The 26,676-nt window shown below is 38.7% G+C and overlaps 1 protein-coding gene across 2 annotated transcripts in view; it reads right to left on the bottom strand.

The window, feature by feature from the left end:
* Positions 1–26,676, bottom strand: part of Prex2 (phosphatidylinositol-3,4,5-trisphosphate-dependent Rac exchange factor 2) — a 310,411-nt gene that overhangs the window by 51,184 nt on the left and 232,551 nt on the right. For both annotated transcript variants that reach the window (XM_006495441.4, NM_029525.1), the window contains exon 35: positions 20,704–20,818. In XM_006495441.4, the coding sequence (XP_006495504.1) occupies positions 20,704–20,818 (115 nt within the window). The remainder of the gene's footprint in view (positions 1–20,703; positions 20,819–26,676) is intronic.

Here is a 26,676-nt window from a genome sequence, read left to right as displayed (position 1 = left end):
AAAATGTTTCCTAAGGCTGTGACAATTCAGAAGTGAGTTTCATAAACACCTGCAGACCTCTAATCCTCAGGGAAAGGTGAGAGAATTAATACAGTTGGAATTATGGGTATGCAGACATAAGAAAGTTGCCTCCAACAGAGCTTATGGAAAGAATACATACACAAAGAGAAATCTGCAAGTAGCCAAAGTCCCATGTGACTCCTTACAAAACTCTATTCCTTAAAGGAGAAGGATCAAAGGTTAGTCTGAAAATGACCTCTAAAAACTTCTCTGTGGAAGAACAGAGACTCTTGTCACATCTGCGAGGTTATATGTTCAACTCCTAGAAAGCTAGCTGCCCAGGAAGCTTGCATGAAGGGGAACAAAAATAAATCAAGGACAAAACAAAATCAGTAATGGCTATCACAGAACAGCCTTGCATAACAAGTTCTGACTATAAATAACTTTGAGTCTGGCCAAGTTTATTCTGACAGAAAGCAGAGGCTCCACTGACCACACCCCTTACAGATGCCATCCACACACCCCTTTCTCTTTCAACTAAAACTTTCCTCAAGGAAATCAACTTGCCAAACCTGATCCCAATGGACTCTGTTAAAACCATTCTCCCCACTCACACTGACAACTTTGTAGTGGCCAACTCTTGTAAAGGGCACCCTGCTATCTTTAAGGTCTTAGTTTGAGACTGGTACCTTGTTGGTAGCATATTTTCCTCACCAAATACTAATATTAATATTTTCTCACCGCCTTAACATTCTATTCATTACCAACATTGAAGCACCTGTTTCCTGTATTTTTCTCTGCCTGGCCTCACTATTCTCACTAAACATTCTCCTGGATCTTTTTCAGTTCCTCACATTACCACAACATCTCCAAACTCCAGATTCATGTGTTTAGTTATCTGTTCTTAACATATAATTCATAAGGCAGAACGAATGTCAGGTGCTGAGGATCACATAATAAGGAGAAGACAGTCTTTACCTGCAAACAACTAACTGTAGTTTAGGGAGGAGAAATAAGTAGATAATTACTCTCTTACTTAGGAAGCAAAAGTTAGAGGAGCAGAAGCTCAAAGTCATTTTTGGCTACACAGCAAGTTCAAAGTCAGCTTGAAACACCTGAAACACTGTCTCCAAAACAAACAAAATGAATTAAAAACAGGCATTTGAAAAACAATACAACTATTAACAGTGCTTTACTTTGTCTTAGCGTCCAAAAAGTCCAAAGTACTACTTGTCTTAATGAACAAGGAGTGACCTTAGTGCAAAGGGACACTCTAAGCTGAGGTGTGATTTACAGAATAATCACACACAGTAGGGCCACATCACTGTAAGGGGCATAGTAAAATTAGTCCTTTGTGGCTGTGCAGGTTTCTGTATCTGCTGACTTAGATTTATAATAGCTAAACTTAGAACCTTAATACATGTCTGTTAACAACAAAAAATAAATAGAAAGATAGAGGATTGTGGCATACACATATAATCAGGAAGAATGAATAATGTTACCTGCAGGAGAAAATGGATACAGCTGGAGATAATTATCTTATGAAGCAAATTAAATCAGTCCCAGACAAAAAGCTTTTTTGTCTCATTTGTGGGTCCTAGATTTTACATAGATACATGTGACATGAAGCAAGAAGTAAAACTGCCTAGGGGAACAAACAGGGTGGACTGATGAGACAGTGAGGAAAAGGGGGGAGTATGTTAAATACGTATTGCATGACAATGTCTGTGTGTAATCCAAGTAGCAGGTATCATAAAAGAAACAGCACATTAGTTTGTAAACGATAAAGCAAAAGTATGATTTGACTACAGAATTTACTTTCATTTTTAAAATTGCCTTCTTTACAATCATTGTGTGTGTGTGTGTATGTATGTGTGTGTGTGTGTGTGTGTGTGTGCACGTGCGAGTGCTCATTACATGCATGTAGAGAGCAGAGAATGTCTGGTGTCTTGTATTGCTGTTCTCTCTTTTTTTTAAGAGAGTTTGTTATTGAAACAAAAGTTTGTCTTTTTAGCTGTGCTAGAGGGTCAGAAAGTTCCTAGGAGCATCTTTCTCGGTCTTTCCAAAGCATGGCCATGTCTGGCTTTCATGTAGGCCCCAGAAATTTGAACTCCATTTCTCTTGCTCCACAGCTAGCAATCCTACCCACTGAGTCATCTCCTCAGCTCTCCATACTGGCTGTGCGAGTAAAAATTTTAACATTGCTGTATCTAGTTCCTTAGCTAAATTCAACAAATAAGATTGTTATTATGTGTATAACTTATGACAATAACTCTACTAGATGTTTTTTAGGGAAACACTTCTTTTAAAACCTCTTCTTTCCTTCCTGTGAATGCATTTCTGAAATTGGTTTTCTTTCTCTATGAAGGTTATTAGAATAAGCACAGAGCTGGCTATAAGCCACACTATCATTGCAACCTAGATTAGATGTGTTAAAGCAAGTCCATTTCTCACATAAATAACTTTAACTATTATCATAAAAGACATTTTGACCAAAACATATATAAAGTTAAGTTGAGAATTCACTATTTCATTCTTAAATTTTATTTTAGTTGATGACAATGATTTTATTGGCAATTACTTAATAACTACAGAATTTGGTAGCATTCAAGGACACTGAAACATTTCTTCCCACCTTATGGCTGCATACAGCATAAAAGGTGCTTATAGCTCTCTGGCAATGTTGCTCATGGCAGATTTGGGTAACCAGCTTTCCTGTCTTTGGGTTAAATTTAAGACAAGGAGAGCAGGGGCTGGACATCCTTCCAAATAGTTTTTCATGATCACCTCTACACTTTTATAGTTTGTGGGTGTCAAAAGGGGCAGTGTCAATGTTTAAATCACAGGAGTGTGGCTGTGGGCAAGCAAGGTCCTTCCTGGCCTATTCTGCAGAGCTCTTGTATGGAGGTTAACTCTTCCTAAGTGGGCTGTGAGGTCAGTTAGCCCAGAACCAAGCCCCTCAGAATTACTTGGCACTCATACTTTTTCCTCTGATTAAATTGCTCTGTAGGAAACCCATCAAACTTATCTTCAGACCAAAATCTCTAGGATTGGCTACTCTGCATGCTAGGCAGGTTCTGAAGACTGCTCACACTTCTTCTCAGCCCATAAATCATCACTATCTCCAACAGAGAAAGGAAAAAAAATTGTAGACATTAAGAGCCTGCCCCAAGTGATGTGGCTATTCAGGGGTTCTAGGCGGGGGACTGGGCTCTGATTGTAGTGGACTCCAGTGGAGAAATGCAGTCAGCGAGCAGATCTGTGCCATCACAGGCTTCTTGCTTATAAAACAGCAGTTTCATGTTTACTCTGCACTCTTCTCACTGGGTCCTAACTACCATTTAACCAATAAATCAGACTTCCAGTTTGTTTTTTTAAGGTAGCTCATAAGAAATACAGTGAATGTCATATTTACTGAAAACAATCTTCCATAAGACAAGTAAGGATTTTGCTTATCTCTTCCCCACTGAATTTTGAGGATGTATATACTTAAGTTTTAAATGAATGTTACTTATATGGTTGACTATTTTGTCTGCCAATATGTCTGTGTACCACATGCACACAGTATCCACTGGGGCAGGAAGATGGTGTCAGCTCCTCTGGGACTTGAGTTATGAGTTGGTTGTAAGATACCAGGTAGGTGATGGGAATTGAACCTAGGTCCTCTGCAGGAGAAACCAGTTCTCTTAACTGCTAAACTCTCTTGTCCCTCAATTTGTCATATTTTATGTCTGTGTTGGTGATGTCAAAAGTAGATGAAGTTCAAAAATCTCTACAAATGAAAGCACATTCAAGAAGTTTAGAATTATTACTATATACCAATTTATGAAATAATCTATATGTGGGCACAACTGTGAGCTTTCAGTTTTGCATGTGAAATATATTAATATTTGAATGGAACAAAATGTAAATAACCAAATGAGTACAATTTTATCTGTATGGCTTTTTTAAATGATAATATAGAATTACTGTCTTTTTACAATTATTACAGAGTACTAAATGTAAACTATAATGTACAGTTTGACCCTTTCTTTGGGTTTTGAAGAGGGAGGATGATATATTTTGATGGCATTGAGATTTGATGTAGTTCTCATCCTTCTCTGACAGTAATATTTCACAAGTAATATTTCACACTCACTATGAAGACAAAATCTATGATTGAGCTTGACTCATAGATGGACCCCACAGATACTTTTTATTTCCAACTAACAACAGAATTCTAATCATTCCAGCCTCCTTGTCCAGTTTGCTGAATTCCTTCTCCATTTCTCAATGTTAGGTTCTTATTATCCTTACAGCTTACCCTTGTCTTAATGATTGTAATAGCTTGCTAAGCAATTTCTGTGTGGGTCTCTGTCTCTGTCTGTGTCTGTCTGTCTCTCTGTCTCTCTCTAAACACTTTGTTAGCAATGTATAAAGAAAAGAAGAAAAATGAATGAAAAGAAAAGAAGAGTGAATTACATAATATATAAGAATGCAAGTTAATACAAGCCATCATTGACAAAAGGGAGAATGCAAAGAGAGAATAGGACTAAATACGAAGAGGTGAGAAGATAAGGTGTTGGGGGTGAGATCTAAGGTATGCTGAGAGACATGTAGGAAATGGCCAGCAACAGAAATCAGTGTCACTTGGGCTAAATCTACTAAAAGCCCAACAAAACCAAAATGAGTGGCAAAATTTCACAAATTTGAATCTACAAAAGACAGAACCTGCCTTCTGTTGAAGTTGAGTTGTCTACCTAGGCAGCTAATTTTACAAATATCGTGCTGTATTTCCCTTAACAACCAAGGGTTTCAATATAGCCACAGTGTTTTTTTTCAAGTTAGACTCATCCCTCTGTATCAATGCTTCTGGGATCAAGGTAAACAAAATTTATAGTCATCCCTCCATTGTACATCCACCAAAAAAAAAAAAAAAAAAAAAACCTGAAATGTCAGCAAAAAGGGACCAAACAAAAGCAATTTGAAAAAAAAAAATACTCATCACAAAGATTGATTAAGATGCCTTGAGTCCACCTTTTAAAGTCTGTCCTTGTCATTAGATACAAAGTCAGCAGTTAAAAATCAATTTTGCTTCTGTAAGCACTGGTCATTTTCTGCCACACAGTACATCCCTTAACTAAGGGATGCTTTGAGGATGTGCTTAGTTGTTCGTTGGCACCTTCAAATTGCATTTAATCCAAAAGAGGCTCTAGGCACAGAGTACTTCCATCTCCCTTTTCAAAATGTTGGCAAAAACAAAGTGTCTTTTCTTAGTTGGGAGATGGAAGACAGCAGCTTTTCCTTAGTGCAAGATAGAAAACAAGAGAGTGTCTTAGCGCCTCGATAGAGATGATTCTCTTAGAAGATGAGCATGATTTTTATCTGCTTCTATTTGTCAGACTATGAAGTATTTATCCTCATAAATATCACCACATGCAGAATTTATTACAATAATCTGAAAACCCATAGGCTAGTAATTTCAATCTCCCACATTCTCCTTACTAAAATATTACATAAAGAATTCCTTTAAGGTAAGTAAAATAAATATTAGTTACAAGTGTAACTTCTCAAGGGCAATTGAACTGGTCTGAATGCAGAAAGTACATCCCAGATGAGTTTAGTGAGATAGCCATATTAATATACATGTTGCTACATTGCCTCCTCAGTAAAACAATGGTGCCAAGCTTTCATAGAATTACTGCACTTTTCAAATAAAAAAAGAGATGCTGCTCTCAAAATGTCACTACAACTTCAACTTTATGTGTTCTCATCTCATGTGAAATTTATAAACCTTGACTATGCTGATAAATTTTCTGAAGAGAGAGATCTCCAACAGAGTCAGCATCTGTACCCTTCAAGTGGTCTGAAATATTTTGTATATAAAACAAAGTAGACTGGATAGTGGAATAAATTCAGTATAATAATAATAATTTGACAAGAGTATGGCCATGCATTATAACTAATACAATTTTTATTCAACACAACTATTTTGCATACATACGCACACACACACACACACACACACACACAAACACACACACAAACACAAACACACAGAGGAAGTTAGGGAAATAGATCCCTAAAGTAAACAAAACTGATGCTATTTAAAAAGTTGTTCGGTTTAGAAGTTGATTAATTATATCTGTTGATGTAACAGAAGGCATCTTGCAGGAAGATGAGTTTGAGATGGGTCTTAAATAATTGCAAAATAATTATACTTTCCACAAAAGGCCATGGAGCTGAATGTGTCCTGGATTAAGGGTGGAATGGAGGAAGTTGGGCAGGAGCTGAATGGTAAGGGTTAACAGAACACCTGGTCTCTATTACAAATCAGTTTCACATTCTTCTCTTATGAGCTCTAGTTTCAGTGACACACAGCAGATCCTCCCTTTATCTTTGGGACTTTTGCAAATGTTATTCCATCTTTTGGATAATAATTACCATCCCTACCAAGCTTACCTTCCAGACCCTCTCCCCTAAACCCTGCCACTCCATTCTGCTTTCAGATCTCAGTTTAAAGAATATTCCTCAAGCAACCCACCATTCACCTTCTTCCCATAGTTGGGATGGATTCTCTTCTTGCACACATGACTACAATTGATTGTCTCACACATTTTCATTAAGTATTGGGGAGAATTTTGTTTAGAATTTATCTTAACCCAAAGACATGTTCCTGGGGGGGCAGAGTCTCAGCTGCTGCAATGCCATAAGCATGGAGTGTTGTCCTTGGCACTTGGCAGGTAGGTGGTGTTTGCTGAATAAATGGTTAAGTCACAGAAAGTATATACTCTTGTGGGGAAATGTCACTTAGGTAAAACGTATAGTTTGTAAGTCATGGATCCTTCTTATATCTCTTATGTAAGAAGGACACCTAGAAAACTTGTAAGCACCCCACACTGACTCAAACCCTTCATAGACGTGGTGTATTATCCTACCACGAAAGAATCACCTTTCATATAAAACTGAGAATTCTGTATTCTCAATCTAAAAGCAGACAGTAATTAAGTATGCACACTTACTTTTATAGATAGTTGTAGAGATACCAAAATATAGACACCTTAATCAAACAAAAATAGCAGGAATAAAACAACTTTGCTGAGAGGCAGAGTAAAAAATACAGAAATACCACAAAGTAGATGAATATAGAAGATTTCTGTGTAATTTAAGAACGAATCATGTCATTTAACTCTGAAAGCTTCTTGCTACTCCAAATATAGAAATATTACTTACAAAAAACCCCCTGAAATATTACTTACATGCTAATTTATGTTCTTTCTTGCTCAGTCACCTGCTTGCTCACTGTAGCTGATACTTTCATTGACTTACTATGGCTGACACATACTCATCAACAGGTTCTAGTACTCTCCATTCTAAACTCAGCTGCTCTGTTTGCCACTCAACAAAGGGTGGGCAGCAGGGTCTCATGATGTGATGCCATCAAAGAAAGAGAACAAAAAAGGCATGAGCCCTGAGCCCTGAGCCCTGAGCCCTGAGCCCTGAGCCAAGAACCTGCAAAGGCATACCAGAGCTGCTGTTTCTCAATCTTCTCCTGTTGTTTGAGAGCTGTATCTAAAATATGAAATGACCGTTTATCCATGCCATGTATCGTAGCTCCTCTGTCAGGAATGCATATTCCCTGATACATTTTCCTCTGTGGATGTGAAGAGGTAGTGTACTTCATGAGAATGCTATCATGGGACCAATCAAACACATGCTTCTGGCTATCATTTTCCTGTTGAACATACCATCCAAAACCTGTGGATCTGAAATGGGTATGTGTAGTATTCCTTTGCAACGGAAAATTGATACTTTTTTTCTATGTATTATAAAAAATATATTTGGGTTTTCTAAAGTATTTAAAATGTTTTCTATTCTTATATAGTGTGTATGCATAATACATGATAAATGCAGATACATGCAGAACTACAACAGGGTGTTGAATGCTCTGGAACTAGATTTACAGATGGTAGTGAGCCACCACTTGGGAGTATGGAAGCAATCCCAGGTCCTTGGAAGAACACTACAAGATCTTTACCTTGGAGACATCTTACAGCCCATTTAAAACAAAAACAAAATCAAAACCAAAACCAAAAACTTCTCAAAGGACATGTGCTATTCTGTACACACAAAGCCACATGTTAAGAGAATCTTTGCTTTGAATAGTTTTTACATATTCTGTAAAATTGACAGATTTATACAGTTAGATATACAAGATTATCAGCCCTAAAAAAATCACTATGAAGCTATCACTTCATATAAATAGCAAAGGGCTTCTGCTAATGTAGACCTTGTTTGTTTTTATTTTGTTGGAATTTTGGATTTTACTCTTAATTTTACACTAAAATAATATTGAAAAATAATTACCTAAATACTTCAAACCGTAAGGACTTCTTGGATACAGAGAACATTGTTCATTTTTACAATTTATATCCTTAGTCACCACATTATGGTGCTTTTTGCCAATACATTAAAATGAAAGAATTTAGTAATGATAAATTACCTTTAAGTAGGGCATGGCAGAATGTGGCTGATGGAGAGGATGGATCATGGCCAGGGAGAGAAAAAAGGAAAAAGAAAAATAGAGCAGATCAGGGAGTTGGAGGTGGGGTGGGGGGATAGAGCAGGTAAGGGGGTTGGAGGCAGTGTTGGGGGATAGAGCAGATAAAGGGTTTGCAGTCAGGGTTAACAACACTTCCTAACTTCTGAGATTGCCAGAAATTCACAGTTATTTACTTTTGTTTTTGTTGTTCTCTTATAAGCAGAAATAAATCAATCAAAAATGATTTCTGATTTGGTTCTAGCAGGAGTTTATATTCTAGAAACATCCCAAACCTATTTATGCTAGCTCAGCCTTGTGCATGGGTTAAAGAGCTAAGCAGGCATCTTTAGGAAGAAAGTTAAGGACCACAGTGCCCTTGCCAAGTTCCTAGGCTCTTTGCCACTTGTATCTCCTTTACAGTGGAGAGTGGTGAGCTGAGCTGGCTGGCCTAAGCTTCTTTATTGCATGCTGTGGAAATGTTAGCTATCTTTAATATCATTTGCAATGGATACATTAACTATTATCAGACAATATAAATTCAATAACATTTTACAGTGGATTCATAACCCAAAGTACCTATAACAACAACAACCCTGCATGTCAGGCTCTGTTCATTTCTTTCCATGAGATTCATGCTCCCCATGGGCTAGAAGTAAGATTTCACCAAAGTTCAACTTGGGGAGACCAATGAGTTTGTCATGCTTTTTCACAGTGGGAGGGATGATTATAGGAATGTGGGTGGCCCTCAAACAGCAGCAACACAGCAATGTTCTATGACATCATGGACCGTGACCTCATAGAATTTGCATCACAGAGTCTGACTTTTAGTCAGCCTTTTATTTCTACATACACACTAGCATCTCCTAAGATCACCTGTTGCTGGTGCGGATGGTACAGTAGAGATAAAAAAGTAAAATCCTAGGCAAGGATTTCCTGATCATCCCCAGGGAGTTTGAACAGCATCATTACCATTAGTAGACCAGGTGCCATTGTATTAGTGTTCTATTTTAGTTGCCATGGCTACAGGACAAAATCCAAGATGGCATCTCCTCAAAACCTGAGGAAAAAGGATGACATAATACTTGCAGGCCCTGATTCACGTTTTGGAAGTTCTTTCTTGAATCCTGACAAGAGTGTTTCCTTGTGACACAGGCTAATGTTCAAATACCACATGCCATTCCTCCTCCCATGAGAGCTTCAAATAGATTGGGTGAATGTATGGCTAATTGTGCAAAATTAGAGCAACAGAGGCCCATGAGGTATCAAATATAGAAACATACAATTCATCTTCAGTATTAATGATTGATATATATATCTTTAAAGAGAAATAGTTCTTTGCTTTAAAGCTTGGTTTCACTAACTCACTGTCTGGATAACTGATGTTCTCCTTAAAATGGGAACATTAAGTGTTTAAGTAACTCATATAGTGTGCTTTCATGGGATTGACTCAATATGTCCTCAAAATTTGACAGATATGATGTCTATTATATTCTGCTAAGTGGACAATCATATCTATCTGTTCTTGGATGTTTTAAGCAAGAAAGCCCACTGTTTCTACTTGCAGAGTATACTTTGCCTTCTTAACTGATAATCCTCTGGTCTATCATGCTGAAGCCCTTTAGAAAGGAGCAGACAGCATGAAGCCACTCCCAAGTCTTTCAGTAAAGCTGCTGATGCAGGGGGCACTATCTCTTCTTCTATGTAGAACACTGGTCTGTAGTGAACATGTTTGCCCAGATAAGAGTAAAATGGATCTACACAGAGACAAGGGTGGCAACAGAAAGTTAGAATCCTTCTTCAGAAGAACGCCCACCCCCTAGGCCACAGTCACCATAGCCCCGATGTCGGCATCATACAGCCAACACACTGGTTTGTTTATCCTGACTTGAATTTGCTTTCTGAAGCTTGTCATCTCAGTAATGTTTTCTTATCACACAATGGCCAAAAGGATGTTTTCTGAAGTTCAACGAGTAAATAAATGGATGTTCAGAATTAAATGAGTTCTAGTGGAAGAGTGAAAGAGGATTTTGGATGCGAGGGGGAGAGGGGAAAATCCCCATTAAGAGGGGCAGTCAGCGTTCTTCAAATAGTCCATATTATTTTCTCAGATCTAAAAAGCAAAAGCAAATTTCTGAAGGAACTAGGAAGTATCTGTGCTTAGAAAGCCACAGGGGAGAATATTAAGGAAGAGATTGAATACATATTCAAGAAACAAGAAGGAAGAGGAGATACTCGTGGAAGTAGGAAGATAATTGCCTTCCTGTGCAAAGGAAATCTAATGTGTAACAAGTAGTGCATGTCATTACTGATAAAGTATCAGATTTTTACCAAGGAGTGGCCACTTCTAAAAACTTTTGTTGAGGAGAGATACACTAATTTTCATATGTGAGTAAAACAGTCTAATACCTCTGCCACTTTTCATAGTCATCAATAAACATCCTGTCAAAAACATTGTATATCTAAGTAGACTCGCAAGGATGAAGAACATTGTGCCCTGCTCCCCACTGCTTTCTGCTAGTTTGACCCAAATACCTTTCTTATAGTCTGAATCTTCCCACAGTGCAAGTTTTTGGATAACTTGGGCCCAGATGGAAGTGAGAAGCTTGCAGTGTGGACCAGGAGACTGTAAGGTTGGGACTCTGAATGCTATTCTTGGTTCTTGCTCAGGACTTTAATCTTTTTTTTATTAGATATTTTCTTTATATACATTTCAAATGCTATCCCAAAAGTTCCCTATATCCTCCCCCTGCCCTGCTCCCCTACTCACCCACTCCCACTTATTGGACCTGGCATTCCCCTGTACTGGGGCATATAAAGTTTGCAAGACCAATGGGCCTCTCTTCCCAATGATGACCGACTAGGCCATCTTCTGCTACATATGCAGCTAAAGACATGAGCTCTGGGGGTACTGGTTAGTTCATATTGTTGTTCCACCTATAGGGTTACAGACCCCTTCAGCTCCTTGGGTGCTTTCTCTAGCTCCTCCATTGGGGGCCCTGTGGTCCATCCTATAGATGACTGTGAGCATCCACTTCTGTATTTGCCAGGCACTGCCATAGCCTCACATGAGACAGCTATATCAGGGTCCTTTCAGCAAAATCTTTCTGGCATATGCAATAGTGTCGGGGTTTGGTGGCTGATTATGGGATGAATCCCCGGGTGGGGTAGACTCTGGATGGTCCATTCTTTCATCTTAGATCCAAACTTTGTCTCTATAACTCCTTCCATGGGTGTTTTGTTCCCTATTCTAAGGAGGAATGAAGTATGTACACTTTGGTCTTCCTTCTTGATTTTCTTGTGTTTTGCAAATTGTATCTTGGGTATTCTAAGTTTCTGGGCTAATATCCACTTATCAGTGAGTGCATATCAAGTGACTTCTTTTGTGATTGGGTTACCTCACTAAGGATCGTATCCTCCAGATACATCCATTTGCCCAAGAATTTCACAAATTCATTGTCTTTAATAGCTCAGTAGTACTCCATTGTGTAAATGTACTACATTTTCTGTATCCATTCCTCTGTTGAGGGACATGTGGATCCTTTCCAGCTTCTGGCTATTATAAATAAGGATGCAATGAACATAGTGGAGCATGTGTCCTTATTACCAGTTGGAACATTTTCTGGCTATATGCCCAGGAGAGGTATTGCTGGATCTTCGGGTAGTACTATGTCCAATTTTCTGAGGAACCTCCAGACTGATTTCCAGAGTGGTTGTACCAGCTTGCAATCCCACCAGCAATGGAGGAGTGTTCCTCTTTCTCCACATCTCGCCAACATCTGCTGTCATCTGAATTTTTGATCTTAGCCATTCTGACTGGAGTGAGGTAGAATCTCAAGGTTGTTTTGATTTGCATTTCCCTGATAATTAAAACTATTGAACATGTTTTCAGGTACTTCTCAGCCATTTGGCATTCCTCACTTGAGAATACTTTGTTTAGCTCTGTACCCCATTTTTAATGGGGTTATTTTAATTTCTGAAGTCCAGCTTCTTGAGCTCTTTGTATATATTGGATATTAGTCCCCTATCGGATTTAGGATTGGCAAAAATCCTTTCCCAATCTGTTGGTGGCCTTTTTGTCTTATTGGCAGTGTCTTTTGCCTTACAGAAGCTTTGCAATTTCATGAGGTCCCATTTGTCAATTCTTGATCTTACAGCACAACCCATTGATGTTCTGTTTAGGAAATTTTCCCAGTGCCCATATGTTTGAGGATTTTCCCCACTTTCTCCTCTATAAATTTCAGTATCTCTGGTTTTATGTGGAGTTCTTTGATCCACTTAGACTTGAGCTTTGTACAAGAAGATAAAAATGGATCAATTTGCATTCTACCACAGAATAACCACCAGTTGTGCCAGCACTATTTTTTGAAAATGCTGTCTTTTTTCCACTGAAGGGTTTTAGCTATCTTGTCAAAGATCAAGTGACCATAGGTGTATGGATTCATTTCTGGGTCTTCAATTCTATTCCATTGATCTACCCATCTGTCACTGAACCAGTACCATGCAGTTTTTTTTTTTTTTTTTTTTTTGTTGTTTTTAAATCACAATTGCTCTGTAGTACAGCTTGAGGTCTGGCATGATTCCACCAGAGGTTCTTTTATTGATGAGAATAGTTTTTGCTATCCTAGGTTTTTTTTTTTATTATTCCAGATGAATTTGCAAATTGCCCTTTCTAACTCAGTGAAGAATTGAGTTGGAATTTAGATGGGGATTGCATTGAATCTGTATATATTGCTTTCGGCAGGATAGCCATTTTGACTATATTATTCCTGACAATCCATGAGCATGAGAGATCTTTCTATCTTCTGAGATCTTCTTCAATTTCTTTCTTCAGAGACTTGAAGTTCTTATCATACAGATCTTTCACTTTCTTATCACACCAAGGTATTTTATATTATTTGTGACTATTGTGAAGGATGTTGTTTCCCTAATTTCCTTCTATGTCCCTTTATCCTTTGCGTAGAGAAAGGCCACTGATTTGTTTGAGTTAATTTTATATCCAGCTACTGCACTGAAGCTGTTTATCAGGTTTAGAAGTTCTCTGGTGGAATTTTAGGGTCACTTATATATACTATCATATCATCTGCAAATAGTGATATTTTGTCCTCTTCCTTTCCAATTTGTGTCCCCTTGATCTTCTTTTGTTGTCAAATTTCTCTGGCTAGGACTTCAAGTACTATATTGAATAGGTAGGGAGAAAGTGGGCAGCCTTGTCTAGTCCCTGATATTAGTGAGATTGCTTCAAGTTTCTCTCCATTTAGTTTGATGTTGGCTACTGGTTTGCTGTAGATGAATTCCTGATCTTTCCAAGACTTTTATCATGAATGGGTATTGGATTTTGTCAAATTCTTTCTCTGCATCTAACGAGATGATCACGTGGTTTTTGTCTTTGAGTTCATTTATATAGTGAATTACATTGATGGATTTCTGTATATTAAACCATCCTTGAATCCCTGGGATGAAGCCTACTTGGTCATGATGGATGGTCGCTTTGATGTGTTCTTGGATTCGGTTTGTGAGGATTTTATTGAGTATTTTTGCATCGATATTCATAAGGGAAATTGGACTGAAGTTCTCTTTCTTTGTTGGATCTTTCTGTGGTTTAGGTATCAGAGTAACTGTGGCTTCACAGAATGAACTGGGTAGAGTACCTTCTGTTTCTATTTTGTGGAACAGTTTAAGGAGAGTTGGAATTAGGTATTCTTTGAAGGTCTGATAGAACTCTGCACTAAACCCATCTGGTCCTGGGCTTTTTTTGGTTGGGAGTATATTAATGACTGCTTCTAATTTTTTAGGGGAAATGGGACTGTTTAGAATGTTAATCTGATCCTGATTTAACTTTGATACCTGGTATCTGTCTAGGAAGTTGTCCATTTCATCTAGGTTTTCCAGTTTTGTTGAGTATAGCCTTTTGTAGTAGGATCTGATGACATTTAGGATTTCCTCGGGTTCTGTTGTTATATCTCCTTTTTCATCTCTGATTTTGTTAATTAGGATACTGTCCCTGTGCCCTCTCGTTAGTCTGGCTAAAAGTTTATGTATCTTGTTGATTTTCTCAAAGAACCAGCTCCTGGTTTTAGCTGATTCTTTGAATAGTTCTTTTTGTTTCCACTTGGTTGATTTCAGCCCTGAGTTTGATTTTTTCCTGCCATCTACTCCTCTTGGATGAATTTGCTTCCTTTAGTTCTAGAGCTTCTAGGTGTGCTGTCAAGGTGCTAGTGTGTGCTCTATCTAATTTCTTTTTGGAGGCACTCTGAGCTATGAGTTTTCCTCTTAGGACTGCCTTCATTGTGTCCCACAAGTTTGGGTATGTTGTGGCTTCTTCTTCATTAAACTCTAAAAAGTCTTTAATTTCTTTATTTCTTCCTTGACCAAGGTATCATTGAGTAGAGTGTTGTTCAGTTTCCACGTGAATGCTTGCTTTCTATTATTTATGCTGTTATTGAAGATCAGCCTTAGTCCGTGGTGATCTGATAAGATGCATGGGACAACTTCAATATTTTTGTATCTGTTGAGGCCTGTTTTGTGGCTGATTATATGGTCAATTTTGGAGGAGGTACCACGTGGTGCTGAGAAGAAGGTATATCCTTTTTTTTTTTTTTTTTTTTTTTTTTTTTTTTTTTTTTTGGATAAATGTTCTGTAGATATCTGTGAAATCTATTTGTTTCATAAGATCTGTTAGTGTCCATGTGTCTCTGTTTAGTTTCTGTTTCCACGATCTGTCCATTGAAGAAAGTGGTGTGTTGACATCTCCCACTATTATTGTGCGAGGTGCAATGTGTGATTTGAGGTTTACTAAAGTTTCTTTAATGAATGTGGCTGCCCTTGCATTTGGAGCATAGGTATTCAGAATTGAGTGTTCATCTTGGTAGATTTTACCTTTGATGAGTATGAGGTGCCCCTCCTTGTCCTTTTTGATAACTTTGGGTTGAAAGTCGATTTTATTCAACATTAGAATGGCTACTCCAGCTTGTTTCTTCGGACCATTTGCTTGGAAAATTGTTTTCGAGCCTTTCACTCTGAGGTAGTGTCAGTCTTTTCCTTGAGGTGGGTTTCTTGTAAGCAGCAAAATGTTGGGTCCTGTTTGTGTAGCCAGTCTATTAGTCTATGTCTTTTTATTGGGGAATTGAGGCCATTGATATTAAGAGATATTAAAGAAAAATAATTGTTGCTTCCTGTTATTTTTGTTGTCAAAGTTGGGATTCTGTTCTTGTGGCTGTCTTCTTTTAGGTTTGTTGAAGGGTTACTTTCTTGCTTTTTCTAGGGTGTAGTTTCTGTCCTTGTGTTGGTGTTTTCCCGTTATTATCCTTTGAAGGGCTGGATTTGTGGAAAGATATTGTGTGAATTTGGTTTTGTCATGGAATACCTTGGTTTCTCCATCTATGGTAATTGAGAGGTTTGTAAGGTATTGTAGCCTGGGCTGGCATTTGTGTTCTCTTAGGGTCTGTATAACATCTGTCCAGAATCTTCTGACTTTCATAGTCTCTGGTGAGAAGTCTGGTGTAATTCTAATAGGCCTGCCTTAATATGTTACTTGACCTTTTCCCCTTACTGATTTTAATATTCTATCTTTATTTAGTGCATTTGTTGTTCTGATTATTATGTGTCAGGAGGAATTTCTTTCCTGGTCCAGTCTATTTGGAGTTCTCTAGGCTTCTTGTATGTTCATGCTCATCTCTTTCTTTACGTTTGGGAAGTTTTCTTCTATAATTTTGTTGAAGATATTTGCCGGCCCTTTAAGTTGAAAATCTTCATTCTCATCTACTCCTATTATCCGTAGGTTTGGTCTTCTCATTGTGTCCTGGATTTCCTGGATGTTTTGAGTTAGGATCTTTTTGCATTTTGCATTTTCTTTGATTGTTGTGCCGATGATATGGAATCTTCTGCACCTGAGATTCTCTCTTCCATCTCTTGTATTCTGTTGCTGATGCTCGCATCTATGATTCCTGATTTCTTTCCTAGGGTTTTCATTTCCAGAGTTGTCTCACTTTGGATTTTCTTTATTTTTTCTACTTCCCTTTTTAGGTCATGGATGGTTTTGTTCAATTCCATCACCTGTTTGGTTGTGTTTTCCTGTAATTCTTTAAGGAATTTTTGTGTTTCCTCTTTAAGGACTTCTACCTGTTTAGCAATGTTTTCCTGTGATTCTTTAAGGACTTCTACCTGTTTAGCAGTGTTCTCCTGTATTTCTTTAAGTGAGTTATTAATGCCCTTCTAATGTTTTCTATCAGCATCATGAGATATGATTTTGAATCCAAATCGTGCTTTTCGGGTGTGTTGGGGTATCCAGTACTGGCTGAGGTGGGAACGCTAGGTTTTGATGACGGTGTGCAGTTTTGGTTTCTGTTGGTAAGATTCTTTGCCTTTTGCCATCTGGTAATCTCTGGTGTTAGTTGTTATTGTTGTCTCTGGCTGGAGCCTGTTCCTCCTGTGATTCTGTTAGCCTCTGTCAGCAGTCCTGGGAGTCCAGCTCTCTTCTGAGTCACAGTGGTCAGAGCACTCTCTGCAGGTAAGCTCTCCTCTTGCAGGGAAGGTGCACAGAGGTCTGGCGTTCAGACCTGTCTCCTGGCTGAAGATGAAGGACTGAAACAGGGCCTGTCCCAGAAGATGTGTTGCCTCTGAAGTCTGTGTGTTCACCTGCACAGACTGATCTCCAAGGGACCCAGGACACAAGAGGGCTCCCTCACCTGCTCTGGTGGTCAGAGCCCTCCCAGGTGGTCACCTCTCCTCTGTTGGGGAAGGTGCCCGGATGTCTGGAGCCCGAAACGGGGGTCTGTCTCAGAAGCTGTAGCTTCTGCAGTCTGCTTGCTCATCCTCTGCAGTCCTCGAGCTGATCTGAGCAGACTGGTCTCAGGACTTACTCTTTGTGACCTTACCATAAAGAAACGAGGAGCCCTCCACGTCATACTCATGCTACATACACATGCACAATATCCATTGTAATCACAAATCAAAATTTTCTGTCAATTCATTTATTGTGAGGAATCGGTCACAGCATTACAAAAGTAGCCAATACTAGTAACACAATTCAACACATATGGGTGGAGAGCTTTTTTTTTATAAGAACCATTTTGATAAATATAAAAAGGGACACCAAAGCTATCTAACAACTCCACTCAGAAGGTGGAATGGTCTGGAAGCATAATACTGACTCGGTAAATACAGGACTGGTGCTTTGAGACAGAGTTAAGCAGAATGCTTCAACAGTGGTCCATTTTCTTTCTTTTGTTTTTGGTTTTTCGAGACAGGGTTTCTCTGTATAGCCCTGCTGTCCTGGACCTCACTTTGCAGACCAGGTTGGCCTCCAACTCAGAAATCCGCCTCCCGAGTGCTGGGATTAAAGGCGTGCGCCACCACGCTCGGCCCGATCCATTTTCTTAAAAGGAGAATTTGGATACATGCTCAAGATTGTGAATTTTGTAGAAGTACTTCAATATTGCATCTAATTCAAAGGCAATCTAGAAATATTTTTCACAAGTTAGGAAGGCAAAATTCTACTCAGTAATAATCGTCCACAAAAAGATTTTCTCAAGACTGAATTTGAATGTCTTAAGCTGATGCTTCTTAGTCACGGAACAAGAAACAAACTGATTATGAATTTTAAGGTTAACATTTTCCTTTCCTATGGATGGAGTTAGTACAATATATACTTTTGAGAAACAGTGACATAGACAAGAAAACAAAATTGAAATAGGCTAAGACATTCCAAATCTGAATCGTTGGGACCTCAGAATACATTTGCTAGGGAAGACTATATAAGTAATGGAAAAAATTAGGGACTTCTTGGAAATGACAAACATTGGGACATTGGGTGAAGTAGAGTGCACTGGAGAAAGGACAGGTGTGTGAGACTAGGTAAGGCTAGTGTTACTAGAGGAAGGAAATCACCAGGACCAACACACACCCTCTGCTGGTCATTTTAGGTATTTAATTTTCAGAGTGCAGCCACATTCATGAAGGGAAAACGAAACAGCTGCAAGAGAATCATCTTTTTAGTTTTTAAGACTCAGGCTAGAACAAAATAAATTGTCCTTTAAAAACAAATGTTAAGCAAAATAAGCTAGACTCATACAGATAGATACCACAGCATCTTATTAGACTATAAAAATTCATCTTTCTGTTACCCCCCACACCCATGCACGCGCGTGTGCGTGTGCGTGTGTGTGTGTGTGATCCTGAAATTATAAGGAGGATCATAAGATGGAAGGAAGAGATGTCAAGAGAGGGAAAACATAGTTTAGTAATGGAATCCAGGAGACATGCATATAAAAGAGAGAACTATTGATCTGGGAGGAAGGGGTTAATCAGAGAACAACAGGGAGAAAGGGCATTGAAGGAGAATGATGAGGAAGAGTGTATACTATGGAATATATATGTATACACATATACATATTTAATATATCATATATAAAAGTAAAGTATTTTATAATAGTATTTCCATATGCATATGAATATATGTAGATATATGAAATATACATAAATACTATAAAATACATTTTTATGCTAACTTTACAGGAATAAAAAAGGATGGTCTAATCTCTCAAGTAATTTTAATAGTGATCTGTCAAGCAGCTCACTCATGAGAGAAGAATATATGCTAGTTGTTGAAAATAAAATCTTATAAGGTACAGTCTCACTTTCACTGGCTATCGTTAATTTTTCTTGCCTTTGAATTATCAAGGAAATTCACAGTTCCCTTTTAGGGGTCTTAGTCTTGCTAATAAAAGACTTAAAATGGGTACAGAAGGAATTTTGAGGATCATTCTATTACAGTCTCCAAGGGCGGGGGGGCGGGGGGGAATAAAATAAAACAGGCAAGCTGCAAATCTCCGAAGCTGAAGGCAGGAGGAAGATAGTTAAGTAGAAGAAAAAGCTACTCCGTTTTGAGTTTGGATTCAACAGAGTTTTCATATTTACCAAAGCAGTTGCATGGTATAAGGCGAGGGCACAGGGTCGCCTTCAGACAAAATCCTGAGCAAAAAAAAAAGCTTAGGTTTTTGACTAGGATCCAAGACAGGGAGAAAGAAGGGAGAGAGGGCGAGAGGGAGAAAGGGAGAAAGGGAGAAAGCGAGAAAGGGAGAAAGGGAGAAAGGGAGAAAGGGAGTGGAAGGGGGAGGGGGAGGGAGGGGGAGAGGGAGGAAATGGAAGAGGAAGAGGAAGAGGAAGAGGAAGAGGAAGAGGAAGAAAAGTTACACTTTTAGAAATGTTAGAATTCCAAAAGAGGCAGGCTGGCAGGCTTAGCAGTGTGGCATGGGGCAGGAAGGAACTTCGGCACAGCCCGGTACCCCATCTCAGTGAGGCAAGGATTCCTCCCATCTCCTTAGCATATATTCAGTTGAGGTGTCCTCCTGGTCAGGTGACTGACAGCCCTAGCTGCAGGGGACAGTCCTATGTGATGCTCTAATCATAGGGGAGATGAGAAGGTGAACTCTACTCAGGACTCAGATTCCATTCTTTTTTTTTTTTTTTTTTTTTTTTTTTTTTTCAGCAGGAAGTAGCTTTCCCTTAAAGAGACTCCAAAAATCCCTGATACCTCTACTTTTCCATATATTATTTTAAATCTTAGAAAGAGGGAAGCTGACATTTCCTTTCATTGTATTACCAGAGAAATAAGTTAGCTCTAAAGTTAACCATGATGAAAGAGTCTATCTTCCATGGCTTCCAAGTCTGCTAATATCTGGAATAACTGCACAGTAACTGTGCGTAGGAAGAAAGGGAGAATTAACTTCAAATATCATTTACTTGGATGCAAATACATTTTTTTCCAATACCAAGCACATGGCTGTCATGTCTTCATATGGAGCCTTTTTTTCTCTCCATGTGAGGAGCTAGACGTTTACCAGTACAGGAAGTAATGTACTTTCCTTGCAGTTCACTGACCCTTGCTGTAGCTGGCACTATAAGATACAACAATATTTCCCCTGGAAACAATTTGCTATACCTTAATTGCAACCCTTTATTTTCCCCAGATATCAACACCACATATTCCAAACCTCTTTTTCTTAATAATATCATGAGACATGGCCAGAAGGGTATTTGAGACATTAAACATTATATTATCAAAGGGAATATCATCAATAATCTAAGCTAATAAAAATGTTTACATCTTCATCATATGGCCAAAGCATATGGTCTAATATAAAATGAAAAGCTAAGCTAAGTCAACAATGGAGGGGGCTGCATACCTGAGCTTCTGATTGTACTGTTTGACCTTTTCCAGGGAGGCTGTGTTTATTTGTGCTTGAAACTCTTCCACAGAGATGTTGTCTCTATAGCAATATCCTTCCATACTCTCCAATGCTGTGAAACAAGTAAACAGTTTATATGCCATCCTATAACTTAGTCTATGTGCATCCCTTCTAATGCCACTAAGTCTCAATAATACATTAAAAGTGCTGAGTATGTAACTCCAGAAATGAATGAAAATATGCCCTTTGCTCTCAAGATATATATATCAAACAGTGAAAAACATGTTGTTGTTGTTGTTAAATAGGTAAAGGCAATTTCTGGTTTAAACTGTCCTCTATTTTTAAAACATTCTGAATACAAAACTAGACTATGCTGTTCCAAAATATGCTGTTTGGCATGAGGTTTATATTTAGCTGGTTATTCTGAGAAACTGCAGACATAGGAAGTATTCTGAAAACAATGCAAAACTAAGTCTTTTGTAAAAAGAATTTATATCTAAAATGGGAGCCTACATTGTTGTGTGTAGCAGCACAGGTACTTGGGGGTGGGTGTCTGCATTTCCATGCACAGCCCCTGTTCTGCACCATGAAGAAAAAGGGACAAAATCGTAATAGCCTCTGATCTCTGCACAAGCCACTGAGATAAATTTATACAACAAGCTTTGTCCTTATTTTCCTCATGTCTTAGGGTTTCTATTCCTGTGACAAAACACCATGACCAAAAAACAAATTGGGGAGGAAAACAAAAGGGTTTAAATAAACCCTTACACTTGCACATTGCTGTTCATCACTGAAGGATATTAGGACAGGAATTCAAACAGGGCTGGAACCTAGAGATAGGAGTTGATCCAGAGTCCATGGTGGGGTGCTGCTTATTGGCTTGTTCATCATGACTTGCTCAAGCATGCTTTCTTACAGAACTCAGGATGCCATCCATGGGTTGGTGGTCCTCCCGCATTGACCACTAATTGAGAAAATGCTTTACAGCTATATCTCATGTAGGCATTTCCTCAACTGAGGCTCTTTGCTCTCTAATGACACAAGCTTGTGTCAAGTTGACACACACAACCAGCCAGTACACCTTGTCATTGTTTATAATTGGTCCTTTCTCCCTATTTGTTTCCATTGACATGAGTACAACAGTTTTTCTTTTCACCATGGGATGCATTCCAGTCCTGCAGTAGATGCTGAAATGAGGGATTCTTCTGAAGCCTGTGTGGATTTTCACACCATATACATGCATACCCTATACTTCCTTACACCTACATATACTTTTATAATGCTTTTCCCATTTTCACAAAGCACTTAATTTTTTTTTTAATGTTCTGTGGCTGTAACTACTGCAGCATGATAATAGAAGCACAAGGATTCTGTTTCCTCACAATAGTATGGACAAAGGAGCTAGTCTTCATCAACAATAACCTTTTCCCATTTATGCCTCTCTTCAGCATATCCCAATTGCCAGCATGACTATTTTTACATGTTGCAGCAATTACTCACTAAAATCAGGGATACTTAAGAATGAGACCCTGTATAGTCAAGGACCTGATAAGTAAGGGCAACTTAGTGACTCATGGGTAAGTGGCTTATACAAGCTGTTCAAAGGATGATCTCCCATGCTCTGGTTAGATACACAACAAGTTATTCAGAATAGTGTGCAGTTGAAACATGAACCATTTATTTCTCCAATTTGCCATGTAATGTTTTGAAATCACAGTTGCCAGCTGGTACACAAGATCACAAAAGTGAAACCACAGAGAAGACAGAGACTGTAGTTAAGCTGGGGTCAAAGCTGAAGGACACTGCTCCTGGCCCAAGGCACTCCATTTTGTACATCTTCAGCTCTACTTGGCCTCATCAACTAATTTCCTAACTCTATCATCCTCTTCGGTCATTATGTTAGATTCTAGAGATGATGGGACTGATAAAAAGTGATCAAACTGCACTCAAGAAGCTACAGGCCTCAGGGTACAGGAGCCTCTGCAATGGAATCACCACCCCACCATTAGCTACTTTCTGTAGTTGTAATATAAGACCCTGACAAAGAGCAACCTAGAGAAAAATTAGGTATTTTAGCTTCTAGTTCTGAAGGGGACATAGATTTCCTACCATGACAGGGAAGGCACAGCACAAAAGAAACACGAGGTAGGCCTGGCAGTCAGAAACCAGAGTGATCACATTGAACCCACAACAGAAACATGAGGTAGGCGTGGCAGTCAGAAACCAGACTGATCACATTGAACCCTCATACAGCAAGCAGACAAGGAGAACAGGAAGTGTGGCTGGGGAATAAAACCTCAAAGGAAGGTGACACCTAGTAACATACATCAGTCAGCAAGTTCTATTTCCTAAAGCAGTGGTTGTCAAACTTCCTGATATTGTGACCCTTTAATAAAGGCTAAATGATCCTCAGGTTGTAATGATCCCCCCAAACATAAGATGATTTTTGTTGCAACTTCATAACTCTAATTTCACTACTGTTATGAATTGTAAATATTTTGAGGGTATAGGTTTGTCAAAGGAGTCATGAATCATAGCATGTTCTTTGGGACCCTCTGCTGTGCATAACTTTTCCCAACAGTGCCATGAACTGAAAAACATGTGTTCAAACACATGAGTCTATGTGCAACATTTTAAGCCACAATACCTCCCAATTAAGGCACTTACCATGCTGAGTTATCCCCACATGGAAAGCAAAATATTCTTTTTATATAAATTCATTTCCATTAAAAACTGTAAAATAGCAATGACAAAGGCGTAAGTATGCATGACCAAATGTAGCCTGTTGAGATGTCTGTAGGAACTGTTGTGCTAGCTAATATAGGAGATGAGGCCTGAAAGTTGGCAGCACTGTTCCCTCAGTTTGCATCATGAGTTGTATAAAAGAAAATAAAGTGAGCCCAGCAGTAGGTGTGCACAGACTCACTTCCCTCTGCTCTCAACATGGGATGTGGCTAACCACTGCCAGTGCCTGTCCTGACTCTCTTCAATGAGTGTCTGGAACCTGGAACTGTGAGCTCCAAATTCATGCCTTGACTTCACCTTAATTTCACCAATGATGGGACTGTAAATGATCTTTCTTAAAGCTGCTTTTATCAGCACATTTATCATAGTAACAAATGAAACTAGAACACCATTGATTGTCATCGAGACACTTCAAGATTTTGTTCAATGAAGGGTAGAGGAACACTGAAGGGTAGAAACATGTGAAGCTGTAATTTCAGAAACCACCTAAATCTTCTATATGACTATTCTGAAGACACGCATGGCTTTCTTGAAAATCCCTCACCCATGTTTGCATATGCACACACCCTGCTCTAAGTACCTCTCCTATTGCTGTGCATGCTTAAATCTATGCTAAACATCTCTTCTTAATAAAAATCCAATTTAGAATGTTGGTATCACATGGGTAAAATTTCCAGAATATTAATCCTTAGTATGCCTCAATGGGTAGCATGGAGATGTAACTATGGCTGATGCCCACCTCACATTGATAACTTTTCTGATGACCAGGATGGGACAATCTCTGGAGAAGTATAGCTGACTGCTGCTGAACAGTCTTACTGTACTCTCTTAGCTTGTTTATTACCTCAGTTTCTTTTCCTTGGAAAAAGTAAAACCCCCTCCTTGATGCTCAAAGAATATAACTGGCTCTGAAGAGAGGTTTTCCCCCTAGAATTATCAATATACATTTCTGGTCCAGATAGAGCAGTCACTGCTATTTGTAGAGATATCATTGTAAAGTCTATTTACTAATGCCCAAAGCTATTTTCTATTCTCCAAGAGATTGGCCAGAGAATTTTTGAGGAGAAGTGACTTTGATGTGACACTAAGAAGAGTAAGCCTTGCTAGGCAGAGCATTATAAAGCCTTAACCATACTGATAATAGCTGTTTTTATGCAAACCATTCTCCAGACTTCTCTTGACCCTGGCCTACTAGAGCACCATACTTTATTTTAAATACTTTCTCTAAAGCCAGCAACCTCTTCCATTGCTAGCTTGTTTTACAACTTTACCATTTCTCCTTATGATATTAGAGGTATATATAATACTAGAGAAAGCACTTCCAAAACTTTGTAAGGCAGCAGTTCTCAACCTGTAGACTTCAACCCCTTTGAAGGCCACATACTAGGTAGCCTACAAATCAGATACTTATAATTTATAACAGTAGCAAAATTACAATTAAGAAGTATCAACAAAATAATTTTATGGTTAGAGATCACCACGAGTGAAGAACTGTATTAAAGAGTGTCAGCATTAGGAAGGCTGAGAGCCACTGCTGTATGGCAAAGACCAACTGCACAGACTTGAATGTACTAATCTTAGGACTGTTCCAAAGAAGCATAATAAGTCAATATGTAGTGAACATTTTCAAGGGTATACAAAGCAAAATTAGCCACCCAAACTGTGGAGCTGCTCAGTGCCATTGATAGAATACTGGAAAGGTTGGTGAGATGGTTCAGGTAGGGAACATACTGAGAATTTTATGTTATTTTCATTTTCTTCCCATCTTATTCCTTTAAGATACACAAGAGAACACATCGAATATAGTTTAGCCTCATTATGAATTTTTTTTAAATTGAGGAAATATGGCCTAAAAAAGGCATCACAGGAAAAAATCCATCTCCAGGACATCAGTTCTTGCTGTTTGGCCCTGAAAATGAGAGAAGTTACTGCAGTCTGTTTAACAAGTTTACTCTTTGACTTCCTTGTTACTCCTGGTTTGCTTGAGGCTCATCATTTGCCTTTGGAATGTAAATTTCCCATTTTTTTTTTTTTAATCATGAGCTGTTTGGAAAGTATAGATTATAGGTTAAGGATGGCTATTGTCTCATGAAGAAAAAATGGGATTAACAATCTAATTTAAAACTGGCATTTGATAAATTTATGAGGGCATAACCATCCTAAGTAAGCAAGGCTGAGGAGAAGGTTGTAGATATGAGGGAGAGAACAGCCAGAGGCTTCTGAAAGAATTTAAATTGAACGTGGCCAGGAGAATAAACCAGGCCATGAAAGAAGTTGTGATGGATAGTGAGAGAAGAGTAGAAGAGAGACAGAATAGGAGAGAAGGCAAATGGAAGAAGAGAGAAGTCTAGAAGTGGAGGATCAAGAGAGCGTGTGACCAAAATGGCCAAGCTATATAGGAAAGAAAAGCTGGGGATAAGCAGCAAAGCTCAGAGGCTACAGAGATTTGGAGAAGGGGTAGGTATGGGGAGAAACATGCAGAGAGAAGTCAAGACTCTATAACAGATACCTTGGTCAAAGTCTACTTTTATGTGTTAATAGACATGTCAGTTAGCCATTTATTTCTTCAAGAAGTTACACTCATTTGTGTTTGTAAACTTGTATACTGTTTTCTTGGCAGCAAATTGGTTTCTAAGTACATGTTCACATACGTTTTAAAAATTAAATTAGTGTAAATTATTGCACAGTGTAACTGTAACTGGAGTTTTAATGTAGTGGTGCTGGCTCTGGCTTCCTAACAGGCTATGATTAGTCACCTGTCTCAATACGTCTATTAAGGATATCAAGTGCTTGGGAAGGGATAAAGAAGTAGACATGATCAATGTGCCTGCGTTGTAGGGAACAAAGAGATCTATGTATCTCAAGCTCATCTTTGGGTGACTGACATGATCATTAGACTCAAGAAGGAAGACCAAAAGAATAAACAAGAGAAATGGTTAATTGGGCAGTCTTGGCTAAGGTAATCTGTTGCCTGCTTGATGATGTCTTGGTTCCAGTTCAAAAATATGCTCTGAAGAATTCCTCCCTGTTTGAAGTTGGTTTTCAAGAGGTGGCTGCTCATGTTCCAGAGTGCAACCTCACCAGGATATGAGTGCCATCACCTGGAGGTCCTGCTCCACTCCATTGTTCCAAGGTTTGGGACCATGACTTACCCATGTGCCTTCAGCTTGACAAGGGGGTGAAATAATCAGGCAGATATTGTTACATGATTAACATGCTTGCATA

Source organism: Mus musculus, chromosome 1, assembly GCF_000001635.26.
Source record: "Mus musculus strain C57BL/6J chromosome 1, GRCm38.p6 C57BL/6J".
NCBI lineage: Eukaryota > Metazoa > Chordata > Mammalia > Rodentia > Muridae > Mus > Mus musculus.
The sequence above is the reverse complement of the archived record's forward strand: the minus strand, read 5'-3'. Positions and strand labels throughout refer to the sequence as shown.